At 34.7% G+C, this 15,523-nt stretch overlaps 1 protein-coding gene across 7 annotated transcripts in view; it reads right to left on the bottom strand.

Annotated features, from left to right (window-relative positions):
• Nucleotides 1-15,523, bottom strand: part of LOC149409902 (latrophilin Cirl-like) — an 847,643-nt gene that overhangs the window by 56,899 nt on the left and 775,221 nt on the right. For all 7 annotated transcript variants that reach the window (XM_089649262.1, XM_089649260.1, XM_089649261.1 and 4 more), the window contains one exon: nucleotides 7,079-7,271. In XM_089649262.1, the coding sequence (XP_089505388.1) occupies nucleotides 7,079-7,271 (193 nt within the window). The remainder of the gene's footprint in view (nucleotides 1-7,078; nucleotides 7,272-15,523) is intronic.

Genomic DNA, 15,523 nt, shown 5'->3' on the forward strand with positions numbered 1-15,523 from the left:
CTCTTGTCAGTTGAACTTTATTAAGTTTATACTTTTCGTTCTGTTGAAAGCTTTTTTTTGGTGACCTTCCGACGTAATTCTTGGATATTATATGTGAATAGAGTCACTTGAAATGATTTGACGTTTATTTATTTGTACGTGTTCTCTTACTTCTTTGCAAGTTCTGAGAACTTCCAAGGCGGGGAGTATGGAGAAGCATTAGATTTAAAACTTAATTTAAAATTATTTTAATATACAAACATAATTAATTAATTAATTTTTAAAAATAGAATAGACAAAAAGCGACATCTCTTGTCAATTTCGCATAGTATTTTCTCTGCAGGTGAATGATAACCAAATTGCGGTCACCTGTTACATCTGTTCAGTAGATTCATCTGAGACATGATATTTCATCAAAAGAGGTCTATTTAAGATAAAAATAATTAAAATATATATTTTTTGACAAAATAAAATGTCACAAATTCGACACTGTGTGTTACGATGAATGTGCTGATTCATCTCTATCATTAATAATTTTTCTCTCTTGTGAGCTGGTTGTTCCTTATAACCTTTTCGAGTGCAAATGCAAAGTGATTGCTGATTGCTGCCTGAAACCGAAGCTGATGACAGAAATAGAAGACCTCCATTTGTGAATGCCATTCTTGGGTGAGTTTTTCTGTTCATTTGTATTTTGGTGACTGGTTTGTTATTTTTCTCCCTGCAGAGATAGTTTATTAATCCACAATATATTTTTCATAGGGAAATATTATATTCCCTGGATGATCTGTGCTACCTACACGCCAGATCATCATCCACTGACAGTGTTGTTAATTATGAATAATGTTGAGAAATAGACAAGAAATAAACGTTTTACGACGCGCATTCCAAGAATTAATTATGTAAATAAATACACGTTTATTTATTTTGCTAATAACATTTATCGTTTAAACTTAAACAAAAGATAATATTGCCCAACTAGTAGATATGTAAACAGTAGAACTCATATCCAAAAAATAACGTGTGTAATTTTCTCCTATTTAAAAAATCAAAACCAATTTTTTTCTCCGAATCGTAAGATTTGTAAGTAGGTATAAATATCTACGTCATCATCATATCCGTATTTTTTCAAAATTTCAAATAAGGAATGGAACTTTTTTTTTCAAAGAAACGTCAATAACCTTTTTTCTGAAACTGGATGAGAGTATATTTGAAAATTTTGCAAATATACGAAATTAATGTAGGTACTATCCAATTAGAATTTGGCTTAGGTGTTAGCGGTGCTGTCTCCAATCCCTGGGATGGAAGGTTTAATCCTTAGTCAAAGATGTATTATAGTAAAAAAAGCTTTGTTTTTTACGGGTTGACAATTTTACTGTGAAACATGTAACGAATGCGTAGTTCTTAGTCGTAAGTCACTAGATAAGTCACTAGATAAGTCTTAGAGATAAGTCACTAGTTTAAGTCAGTAGTTCTAGTATTAACTATTTAAGAAATATATTTGTACAGCGCCCTTGAGGTGATTTCTCACGAAAACGGCGCTATATAAATTAGCCAAATATTATTATTATTATTCCTAAACGTATTTATTATATGTTATTTGTCTGTGTCAAGCAAGGGTAGGATTATAAAAAAGGAAAATCACATAGGGTCAGGTATCATATCGGTTTGCTTGTGTTACTCTGGGGATCGTATCACTGCTAATATCTCTGCCTGTGTTCAGGGATGGTATAATTGTAAAAAATCTAAACATAGATTCAAATATTGGAACATAGATTATAATAATGGAGCACAGATTCAAATAGTGGAACATTATATTCGAATAGTGTAGCATAGATTCAAATTGTGGAATATAGGATCAAATAGTGGAACATAGATTCAAATATTGGAACGTAGGCATTGTGGAGCTTAGATTCGACAGTTTTAACCATAGACATATGAATATTAGTAGACCTGCCCTAAGTGATTAAAAGCGTATTATTCCCCACTCCCCATACCGGTTCCATTGGAGCCGGCTGGGCTCGCGTATGGCTTCCCGTGAATCTTGAGAATGTGACGTCATCATTCTTGTTCGAACTAGCGTCGAGCTATGGTCGAGGCATTTTACGAAATAACACGGCAAAATGGTGGCTTAGCTATGAAAACTTGTAAAAATAGATGTGAAAAAGAGAATAAACCCAATTTTCGTATTACATTCCATATGTAAGCATTATTTTAAGAGTAATTACATCGTATAATATGGATCAGTTTGTAGAAACACATACTATCACATCGAGATATATCTGTACGCATCGTTAGTTACTGGGAACTAAATTATGAACACTTATAAAAGTGTCTTAACTAAATACGTAAACAAAATATTCGACTATGAAAATAATAGAAATTTTTTTTTGCCGAATTTGGACTTCGCAAATTTGTTCATAACGTGGCGAGTAATTTGCGCTCCCATGTAAAAATGTCTGTTCATTCAAAAGCAGATTTTACTTTTAAGAACTAAATGGTGATATTATAATGCGAGATGCCTATATACTGTCAGATTGATTTATTGACGAATCACAGTCAGCTTTACCCCCATCGTTCTTCAACAGTTGATTTTACCCCTCACCTTTAATTTCTAGTCTATATATTCATATGTCTGTGGTTTTAACCAAACAAACGCCATGGTAATAAGTCAAGTTTTCACTGTTCTGACATCACGCGCCGCGTAATATTTAAACCACGTTTTTTAGTAAGGCTGTATGAATTTACACTCTATATGAGATGTGTGGGATTGAACTAACCACACTTCCCCACATTCCGGAATAAAAAATAAATATTATCATTATATTCGAATATTGGAGGATAGATTCAAATAGTGAAACGTATATTAAAATATTGGAACATAGATTCAAATAGTGGAACAAATGTTCAAATAATGAAAAAAATCGAATAATGGGACGTAGATTCAAATAATAAAAAAGCTAATCAATACCAAAATACTTCCCCAACTTCCTCTTCACCATCTCCTTCCCCTCCCAAATACCTTCAACATCACTACATACTACAACTGGAGATGCCATAGTCTCTCTGGCACTAGACGGTTGGGAGCTGTTGGGATTGTTATACTGTATTTATTTAAATATCATATATTAGGTAGTGTATCAATTCGTTCAAGGATGCGAAAGTTTTTTTAAATATTTTTCCCAGGTTACGAATAACCAGACAATACTTGAATTCTTCCTAATACTATCATAACAATCGTAAACCACTGCTTTCAGAATGATGAACGGCTTAGCTAACAGGGGATTGAGTCAGTTATTTTCTGTCGTGCTTTAGAATATAATATATTTTTAAATAAACTCTATTGGAAGCTTTTTTTGTTATTTGTTTTTGGGGTGTTATGCCGTGTTGCGCTAACTCCTTCTTTAGCCAACGTTTCGGACAGCATTGCAGTGTCCATCATCAGGGCAGATGTGTTATTTGAGGTTGTGGTGAAATGTGAGCTTATGTATGAGGTTGTGATACCGTGTTGCCAGCTCCAACCCTCTGAGCTAACATTGACGTATAATTTTTAAAGTGGTTTTCTTCGTTTAGCTCTGGTGTAGCCGTCAATTACCGGATACCAAGAACTATTGAGCTTAGCTCCATCGTCTCTATTAATACAACCCATAATAACACCCCAAAAACAAATAACAAAATACTATTGGCCGTGAAAATCTTAAATCATATTTGTTCTATTGGAAGCTGTACAATGACTAAGAAAATGACAAATAAATATAGTAGATCCTGCTCTGAAGTCATTGCACCGTTAGTTGCGATGCATTATTGCACATCCAGATGCATCCTTGAAGTGCGGTTCTACCTCTCCTTGCACCGGCCATTAAATGCACGCTGCACACGTGTCTAGTATAATGTACTGTAAGCTGTTCATCTTGCCGTCTTATGTGCACTTTCTAAATGCATGTGGGTTTTGCCTTAGAATGTATTACATTATGTAAATACTTGCAGGCGACAATATTAAATGCTTGTGGAAGTAATAAGCAACAAGAAAATCTTATAAATTATTAAATTAGTTGCTTGTTTTCACTGCTTGCAAGTTACGTTCTTGATTTTATAAAAAAAAAAAACTAATCAATTATAACATCAATACTTCCACGAAAGAACGATACCAAGAAATAAAAATATTGAAAAATGTATGAATGTAAAAAATTATGCCAAGTACACGAACACTGTACAAGGCAACGGTTCCATGATAAATCAACACATCTACAATTCAACACACCTTTAAAAAGTGATATAAAGTCATTAGAAACGATGAAAAATAAATATTTAAACCTAACCTAACCTACTTAACCCAGTTAATAAAGTTTTGTTTCATCACTTTCCATGACTTTGTATAACTTTTTAAAGATGTGATGAATTATCAATTTGATGATTTATCCGGTCACCTAAGGCAACATACACTAAAACTGAATGTGGTAAAAGAAGCATACGACATGAAGGGATATTTACAATCTTCTTCCTTACTTCTTACTTTAAAATTATAAATTATGTATTTAGTAAGAAAGTAAAATATTAAATACTATATCGTCAGTCAATTATAATTTCAAGTATCAAGTACGGAAGTAAGAACTTTAACTAACTGTTATATAGATATTGTTCTAGTGGGAATTAAAATACGAATTGATCCCAGTTTCAATCCTAGCCAAGGCCATACACTGTATCAGGCCATTAAAAGTTGTCCCGATATATCTCTCCTAACTTCTGCGCTCCGGATAATGAGGGTAGAAACTGACACCGAAATGTCAATGTATTTTCGTGAAAAACTTTCACTTTTTGTTCACGTCAGATTTTTGATAGAAAACTCGGAGTACATTATTTTATTATTATTTTAAAAAGAAAGACAAACATTCCCGGGTTACGAATAACCTGACAATATTTGAAAATCTCCTACTACCACCACAGAAAGCGGAAAATGTTGCTTGTGTTGTGATGGAGGACTTAGCCAGCCGAGGAATTGAACACGGTACGCCTGGGTGGGACCCAAGCGCGATGTCAACTCGGCCACCGACCGGTCATCTTTATGATACGAATGTACTATCTCAGCCATGAGCACTCATGTCCCGGTGCGACCGGTACGCCACCAGGGAGGCAATGATTTGTTAAGACTTGGAACACGTGATCTGAGGATGGGAAGGTTAGAATTTAATCGAGTATAAATGGAAATTAATAAAAAAACAAAAACATACACCTTAAGGCGATGCCATACGTAGTAATGCAAAATCATGTGTTTTTGGTTTGAAAATTTGGTCGCCTAGAAATGTTTCAGACGCTTTAATTAAATACTGCGAGTAGAATACATCTTGACCTTTGAAATAATCGAGTATTTTTTAGATAAATCTTATTATAAGCCCAGAAAAAAAATTATGTATAAGGCCTATGAAAACTGCTTTAAAGTTCAAAATCTCATACTTACGAACCTATTTTCGGTTATGATTTTATTGTATAATGTGGCAAATTAAGTTATCTATAAAATGATCGAAAAAAAATTAAATATTTATGCCTGAACATTCACAAAATATAATAAAAAGCACTTTTTGGCCATGTTTTTTTCTTGCATAAATCAAAACAGGCGGATGGTGTTAAGCGGGAATTTAAACCTTATCGCCATCTACGTAAGGGTTGTTATTGATAGCGGCTCAATTTAAAATATTACACGACGTAGTGCAACGCCTTAAAGTGATATTTAGTTGAAAATACCCTATTTTCATATTGCCCTTATGTCATTTAGTCTTCAAACTATACACTATCGATTCTTGTTCGTACAATTTTTATAACTTATGATATATACAGGGTGTTAAGGGATGAACTATTTGGATTAAAAACTTTAAATGAAATTTTTGGTCTCCGGTGACGTTTGTGATGTTTTTTTTCAACATTAACATGGAAAATCTGTAAGAATTGGACAGCTACGGTCGATGTGAGATGTTGGGCGGTTACTTGGCTGAGTCACTTGTGACGGCATGTGGAAAAAAATTAAAAATACCGAAAAGGTATTAATGTGGAAATAATGTCTGGTATCACTGGTTAACTCAAGTAAAGTACCTTGTATAACTATGTGTCAAGTAATAAAATTAATTTAACTAAATAACACATTAGCTATTTAGATAATAAAATTAAAAAAACTAAGTTATTTTTTCAAAACTATCCGGAATGTGCTCATTAAAAAAGACTTAATCAAAATTTACATGGCTCTCTGCCAATAACTGTTAGAATACGGTATTATCGGATGGGGCAGTGCAAATAAAAATATACTAAATCCACTAATTAAAACTCAAAAAGCCATAATGAAAATTATACTGAAAGTTCCTATAAGAACTAGCACTGACGAAATCTTCACCAATCTTAACATCATGTCAATTAAACAACTATATTCTAAAACTATACTCATTTACATTCATAAGTACAAAACCCAAGAAATAACAACAAACACGTACAATAGAAACACTAGATCTCATGGTCAAAAACTTATCCAACAAATAACTACTAATACAACTTTTGGGTGAAAAAGCTTCTTAGTATTAAATACAATAAAATACCCTCTCTCATTCAAAAACCTCAACATTATAACATTTAAATCTCAAATAAAAAGCTGGATACTTAAACAGAAAATATACTGATATCAAACACAGACTAAAACCGAATCTACTAAACTGAACTATACAAAAAAACACTATCTTACTTATTTAAAAATTATTTTTAAAAAAATAAAAAAATTATACTCCCTGATATATGTTTATAATGAAATTCATATGTTACTTTGTTGTAATGGTAATTTCTTATAATTAAATTATAATATGTAAATGAAATCCTCAGCACGGGAGATCCCAGTGAGGATATCATTATCTCTATATGTTACTAAGAAAAGAAGACAATAAATCATTATTATTATAAATGAAGTTTAAACTTGTTTCAATATATTATCATCACGTCGTGATACATGTATTATAATATCTTTGTATTATATAAGATGTTTGCATATTTTCAAATCACATTCCTTTCTTAGGTCAAGTTAGGTTAGGTTAGATGATTGGTTAGGTTAGGTTGTTTGGTGTGTACTCACTTGGTGTGCAGCACGCGCAGCGACTTGGTGCTCATGCAGTTGACGCTCCAGTCCGTGTTGCCGTGGTCGTTGCAGATGGTGATGGAGAAGCGGCCGTAGTTGGCGCGGATGAGGTGGATCACCTCCCCATCACGACACTCGATCTTCAGCGTTTTGCCTTCGCAGGCATAAGCGGTCTCGTAGCGGGTAGCATCTGCAAGAGAACACACAAAATTAGTTTTAATTTCATAATGATACATTTTGAATGTTATTTCAACCGCCATTCTAGGGTTGTAGGGATGCCCTGTGTTATGGCGGGTGAAGTTTACAGATGGAAGATTTTTATACATAAGAGTTAGTAAATTATACAATTCCGATTTAGTTAATATTTTATGTGATAAATAATCATTTAATAATTAATTATACACGTATAAGTACTATATTTTATCAGAATTAAGTCAATTGCGGAATGTGAGAGATGTGTAGATGGTGATTAGGGGGTTAAAGTGTACAATGTATGGGTGTTGTAATTGAAATGTATTGGAGATGTTAGAATCCATGGAGTAATTTGTTTATTTTGGAAGTATGGAGTGGAGTTTCTTTTTTTAGGATATCAGGGAGAAGTTTGAAGGTTTTGGGAGCTAGGTAGGTGAATTGTCTTTAGTAATGTGTTAGCATAAATTTTAAATGGAGTTGACGTATATTTAAGACATTATACTCGATAAAAAGTTGGATTAAGGAATATCTTGTCATGTCTAAATCGTATAAAATAAAGTCGTTGTCCGCGTCTGTGCGCTTAGTTCTTCTAAACTACGCAATGGATTTTGATAGGGTTTTCATTATCATTTAGAAAGTTTCTTCCGGAAGGTTTACATATATAGGGTTTTCCAATAAGAGGTGTTGGTATGTGTATTTAATTCCGGCGATAAAATGATTTTTTATGGCCGGAATTGGATGGTATTGATCTGGACAATGTTTACTTTCAACAACACGGCGCTACGTGTCACATAAGCAAAAAAACCATTGATCTTTTACGGGAAAAGTTTCCGGACCGTGTTATCTCTCGAAGAGGTGATCACAATAAAATTGGCCACCGAGATCTTGTGATTTAACACCTTGCGACTTCTTCCTTTGGGGCCACGTGAAAGAGAAGGTCTACGCCAACAGCCCAGCGTCGATTCAAGACCTCAAAGATGGAATTCGTGAGGCTATCGAGGACATAAGGCAGCCACTTTGCGATTTGGTTATGGAAAATTTCATAAAAAGGATATGGTCCTGTAGGCGTGGTCGTGGTAGTCATTTGACTGGTGTTATTTTCACTATTAACGGCATACCTTCCTCTTTATAATGAAATAAACATTCGATCATTTATATTAAAAAATGGCATTTTTCTTTGAATATCAAAATAACACCTCTTATTGGAAAACCTGTATAATACATGCATATTATATTTTAAGAAAGTAGAGAAAAGTCGATGTTTTATAATCAAGTCGTAAAAATATGTTTTCTGGCACTACATTGTTAACGCTGGCTAAACCTCATGAGATACATTAAAATAATGTACTACGGAATTGTATATCTTTAAAAGGCCTACAGAAAAGTGTGCGATGGTCAGCTAGTTGTATGTATAATATAATATATACAATGTAAATGTCTGTTATTATTGTCTAAGCTTATCGAAGTCCTTTTTTGTACGTTCTATTTCCGTTTCAATATGGTAGCCGTTTTATTTTTTCCATAAAGATTTTTTTTTAAACAGAAATCTGAATAAAGTTTAAAAAAGCAATTGACATTGAGATACAGACAAAAATTTCAAAGTTTGTTCTAATTAGTGCCAGGAGTGTTTAAAGAGAGGTTTGAATTGTAGAAAAAGTCGGAGACACCCGAGAAAGATATTAACAATAGTTATTGATAGATTTCAATGTCTCAACGAATAATTTGCAATCTTTAGAACATGGACATCAGGTGGAAAAGCTGTCTTCTGTATCATTAGTCTTTCTTATGGGTCAAAATGTTATCTTGTCCTGATTTACGATGCTATCGTTGTTAGCACCAAAGTAGGAAAGCACGTAAACTAAGCTTCGACGGCAATTAACGCGTCCTCAGTCGTTTATCACCTCCATTAGCAGAGTGGCGGTTTCCCTTTACCTCCGAACAGAAAACAGGCGAAATAAACCACCCCGTACTCGGAGGAGGTGAGAAAGCACCGCAAGCAGACAAAGAAAATGGCGGGAAACAGGAGACAAAAGAAAGCCGTCAGCAAAATGGCGGCCACACTAAACGTCAAGATGGCGGCCGACTCGGGAAACAACTGTTTTGTGTTTTGCGGACGAGTTATGGCCGGGTTCGGTGGGCCAAACACTGAATAGAAAATACGTAGTAATGAGTCTTATGAGGTGGATGTTGTGTTCCCACAAACAGTTCTCCAACTCGTGGTGAAAGGAGATTTTTGAGAATAAGTTCATCATATTAAATCAAGAATTTATTCAATACTTCGCGTATTACAAGAGTGACTTCGATGGTCAACCTAACTAGGAGCTGGCTAAATGAGATCTGCAAACACCATGTTTGTCTGGAAGCAGGCTAACTGCCCCTGGCGACTACTGACTACTAGCTGCCATCTTGCGGACTTCCCAGCAAGGTCTTTGCACTGCCCTCTATGAGTGCATCTGTGAAGCTCTTAGCTAACTCACTTCCCAACAGTGGATAAAATCGAGGACGACCAAAGTAAACATAGCATGATCAAAATAATCAAATACTAGTCGGGTCATATTGTCAAAAGTCAGAATAACAAAGGGTTATGTATGATGCGAAGTACGATTGATAATAGAGCAAGGAGTGTAAAAGTATGCCAAGACAGAGTTGTGTGTCGGTCCATCCACTCTGCCTATCCCTGCGTTAAAGCAACGTAGTTGTTGTAGAAGCAACGAAAAATTAACCTTACTTTGGGCACACGGACGACACATTTCTATCGGTTTATTTATTCAGTGGGGCCAAAGTAGTGAGGTGGCGTAAAGCTAAGGCCAACTGTGCGGCAAAGGGAAGAAGTGAAGATTGGCAGTTCAATCGGCGATTAGCTTTGCACTAATGAGATGCAGACGATATTGCCTTTGTAAGGTTACTATGACAGAAGTCTAAGATTAGGTTAAGTTAGATTTGTGAGGTCATTTTTATGTAAGTAAATAAGCATTATTTTAATGGCGATTTAACCAATTTTAAAGGGTTTCAAAATTATAAACAGATAGGTACCTACTCTCAGCATCGCTCTCAGCAGTGAAAGACCAAATGTTTGGTAACCAGATCTGAATAGCCAGTACCAGATCTGAATAGCCAGGTTCATCCCAAACCTGCTCTTCCCCATCTAAATTCCCTTTCCTCTTTCTTCGGCTTCCCAACATACCTTTCCCAGATGGGGAACTGGGCAGTAGGAACTATTATAGGAGAACTATTATAAATCTTGTGCGGTATTATAGGAGGAAAACCCTATCAGCCCTTCACCCTTCGCATCTCCTTGTGTTACTCTTAACTTCATCACAATTATTTTTTTTATTGTACGACAGATGGATTGTCCAATTATTTGTTAATTATTATAATAACACCATTCCTATTGTCGTGCTATGCTGTGCTAGAACATCTGTTCTACGATATCTGTGGTATCTTGAAGAAGTCGTGGCGACTAATGGGTACTAATTTTATCTACACACGTTTATTCTATTTTGTCCATTTTAAGACAACATTCTCAGGTTTCGAATAACTCGACAAAACATATTTGAAGTGCTCCTACTAAAACCGCGACGCTTGGGTGCGAAACCCACGCATTTGTCCACCCGGCTACAGTTTTGACTCTCGGTGTCTAAATACTGTTCAATAAAAACTTCGGGATCAAACAATACACTGTGGACTTTTTTTAATTTTTTTATTTTATGTATATTTTATTTAGTTATAAGAGTTTACATCTTATACCTAATATATTATTTACTATGACTACTACAATATTATTTACTTCTTACATACTAAAATTTAGATTTCACAACATTGAGACATAATCCACGAAAAACTGCAAGACTTTTAGCTTCCTTAACAATTACCGGGAGTTCATTGAACATTTTAAAACCTTTATAATAAATATTGTTTTGTGTTTCTGATAAGTGTGTTTTAGGAATTTTTATTTGTGATGTTTATAATTATTAAAGTAAATTCAGTTGGTGTTGTTAGATTAGTTCTAGGTCGGGCGAACGAAGGGAGCTCCCGAAACCGGTTGACAGTTCAAATAAATAATATTGCAGTAAAAACAAAGTAGTATTTAAAAATTTAAAAATATGATAAACGTTTTTTCACCTGTCTACGGTGACAGCCCGCCATTTATTTACACTTTACCGAGATAAAAACTAAATATGAAAAACACCTTGTTTACGCAAAGGACGAGTAAGCCCTGTATAAAAGTGTCCGGTTGAGATATGATAAATGGTGCTATAGAACAGAAAATAGGACAGAACATAGTATAGAATACAGAACGCAGGAGGCGAGACAGACAGACAGCCGGTGGGGCTGGGAGGTGATGGGGGTAAAGGTGTGACAGAATCAACGGCAACACACATTGTAAACGCTTTCCAAACTGCCAGGAGGGACTTAACACAACAGGGGCTCTGGGAATAGCGAGGAGTACCAAACTAGATTCGGTAAAAAAACTAGTTTTGTTAAATTAATGAAAATACACAGTGACAAATTGACAATTATATCTCCCACTGCCGCAATGGTGTGTTGAATGTCAATTCAACACACCATTAAAAAGTGATGAAACAAAAACTAGGTTTATGGGTTAGGTTATTTAATTGCTTTTAATGACTTTACCTCACTTTTTAAAGGTGTGTTTGCTTGTGCAATGACGGAGGACTTAGCTAGCAGAGGACGACGCCTGGGTGGGAACCCAACGCATTTGTCCACGTATCAGAACCGAAAGATTAATTGATATGGTTTAGCTTTGTGAGATTAACCAGGACACTTTTTAAAATTCCTGCAACACATTCTTTTAAAGCTGAAAATCTGTACAGTGCTAAAACAGCAAAAAATCTCGAACGGTGGCAAAAAGAGAATTCTGGTGGACATCTGGAATCTCTAGGATTCCATCGTAAACTATAGAATTATAGAGCCGTTCAATTAAAAATTAAGACAAGTTCCGTATTTTTCTTTGTTTAAGTACACGCACAAAACCGGATAGTATTCTAGATATATATGTGCTAACTATAGTATATGTAAGTACTTCATAATATATTTCACTATTTTTTACCAAACGGGCGCCCAATACATGTACAAAGTTGACATTTGTCTCACGAGAACGGGTACATGAGTTCAAAAACTCGGCTGTGGAACGATTTGCCGGCATCTGTGTTTCCTCCCTCCAACAACAGTCTCTTCAAGACCTATGTTCACTTCTTCCTCTCCTCAAAAAGACCCTCCACACAGCATCTTTTCCTCAGGGCCTCCTGAGAGGACGTTAACGTAAAAAAATGTGGTAAAAATACGGTATGTCAGGCGTTTCGAAGCCGTTGAAGCATCGTCCTTAACATGTTGATTTCATCAGTGGGGTAATCTTGTATTTCATCTCAAAATGTGACCAAGATTTTGTAGTTTATAAATAAATAACCTAAAATTAAAAAGCGTTACAATCGGCTCCCGAGTCGACGTCTGACCACCGCTGCTTTTAAGTCTAAACACATTATTCATGTGATATTCAGGGAATAAATTTCGCTAGCACGTAAGAAGAATTATTATTGTCCGCGTCACAAAGGTAAGCAAAGGTAAGTTGCGGTAAGTTTGCAGGGAAAATGGCAACGGTGAAATTATTACCTACTTATTAAGTATTCCTCTGTAGTCTAGGGAAATAATTAATAATACAGGCGAAAATCTCGCTTTACTATATTGGCAACGATTTTTTTTTAATATTACTATTAAAGAGTTGTCAAATTGAATGAAGCTAGCAGTGTACAATGGATTTCTGATATCAAACCCTCATTTATGGCAATAAAAATTAAGAAGTCTGTGACACCCGAGAAATGCATGACACGATCAAGCGTATGAAGTTATGTCAAGAGTTGATTTATTTAACTGTGAATACAGCACCAGAGAGTTATAGCATCACTGTGTGAGGTTTTTTGGTGAGGCTGAATTGAGTGGGGAGAGATTGGAGATGAGAAAGAGGAAGGTTAGAAACTAAAAGCGTCGACTAAGAGTGTGGCAAAGAAATGTGTTGTTATGTATCCAACTCTTGGTATACTGTTGCATTAATGTAATGAGAGACCATCTTTAAGAATTCAAACGCCTGAAATGGCTTTAGCTATGTTGAGTCGTATGTTTAATAACCAGATTTATATTTTAAGGACTTTTACATATGAATGGTAAAAATTATACGGTATTTATTACACATAATTTAGGAGGCGAGTTTGGACCTCTGCCATAGGTCACACCAAGTGGTTTGCTACGTTTGGTGACTTAGCAGGGGTGCCCGGGTTCATCGGGTGAGGTGTGTTCAGGATGCGCTATCCCACCAGCTGCGTGGTGTGCCAGATCGGGAGATTCTGGTTTAGAGAGACACATTTCCTTAAAAAGACACCCCACACAGCATCCCAAAAGATGAAAAATTATATTAAACTGCAGTAACAATTTTTGTATAAGTGATAAATTGAAGATGTGCACTATTTATTCATTATTTGCCTCTATAAGTATTCTGGGCTATGAGGAATACATATGGTAGTTAGTCCCAGAATTTTTGCACAAAAATAAATCCCGACTTTGAATTTCTTATTTATTAACATAGGGGTCAATCTGTGCAGTCTATATCAGCGCTTTGACCATAATTATTACAAGGTCCGGAAGGAAATCTGACCTGCCATAAATTACTTAAAAACATTAAAACACCCAACCTTCTAAAATGAACCATTTTAAAGATTAATGAGATTTCCCCCGGGGAGTTCACATGACTTCCTTTAATTTAACGGAAAAGTGGAAAAACCAAACGATTTTATAATTGATGGAAACGAAGCCATATATGAAACAGTACCCTTACCTTTAACCAAAAATTAATTTAGATTTTTTTGTGTCCTGAGTAACTCTTAACGGACATCTGAAATAAATATTTTGTAATAGGTATGGGCTACCAGTAAATTATCTTGTAAAGCATTACTAGGTCTCTAATATCTCGGGGTTGTTTAAGGTTCACGGAGATATAGTTTTCATCATTTCGCATGCGATAAGTAACGTATTTCAAAAACTTTTCTGTATCTTTTCAAATGATGAAATCCAGACGATTTTTTTACTGGTAAAATGGCAACAAGAGAATTGATAGAAGAAGGGATGTCCCAGAAAGACATGACAAGTGAAAACACGCTCATTAAAGAACATAGATATATGTATTATTAAAACACGCTCATTAAAGAACATAGATATATGTATTATTAAAACACGCTCATTAAAGAACATAGATATATGTATTATTAAAACACGCTCATTAAAGAACATAGATATATGTATTATTAAAACACGCTCATTAAAGAACATAGATATATGTATTATTAAAACACGCTCATTAAAGAACATAGATATATGTATTATTAAAACACGCTCATTAAAGAATATAGATATATATTATTGAAACACGCTCATTACAGAACACGGATAAATATATTATTAAAATAAATACCGGAAAGTCCAATTATGTCCAATTTTCCAATTATGTCCTAAATCCTGTATCTAAATTTCGGTAATAAACAATTAGTTAATGTTAATAAAGTGTTAATCTCATGTGACCTACCAGGTAAGTATGTTACTGTATATTATCTCCATAAATAGTTAATTATAACATAGATCATTGTGGAAATTTATTATATATTTGCACAGCGCCCTTGTAGCTTTTTTGCACAAAAACGGCGCTATAGAAATCATCTCAATATTATTTATGGTACAAACAAGTAAATCATAAAGGCGAGACGGGTCGTGTCAAAGAACAATAGAAAAATTTGTAAGAAAAAAAATTGGCCGAGACAGAGATGTGTGGCGTTGCATCCTCAAATTAGTGAGTTATAAATATAATAATAAATAACTAGTAGATTTATGAACGGTAGACCTCGCGTCCAAACAGTAGACCTCGCGTCCAAACAGTAGACCTCGCGTCCAAACAGTAGACCTCGCATCCAAAAACGGAAGATTCTAATTGTCCCTTATTTAATAAATCAAAACCAAAATATTCTTTGAAATAATAGGATTTATCCAATTTTTCCAAAGAAACGTAACCATATTAATGACAATTCAACCTTTTTTAAGACATGGAGGTACCATAATATTGAAAAAAAAACGAATAAGTCGAGATAAACACGACGATTTTCCATTTAAAAAGAGTCTTTAACTGAACCATTGAAATTGCCACCATTTTGAAACACAACTTACAAACAAATTTACAGACAGACGAACTGT

This window comes from Hesperophylax consimilis, chromosome 29 (genome assembly GCF_061612785.1).
Source record: "Hesperophylax consimilis isolate HC1 chromosome 29, BYU_Hcon_1.0, whole genome shotgun sequence".
Classification (NCBI taxonomy): domain Eukaryota; kingdom Metazoa; phylum Arthropoda; class Insecta; order Trichoptera; family Limnephilidae; genus Hesperophylax; species Hesperophylax consimilis.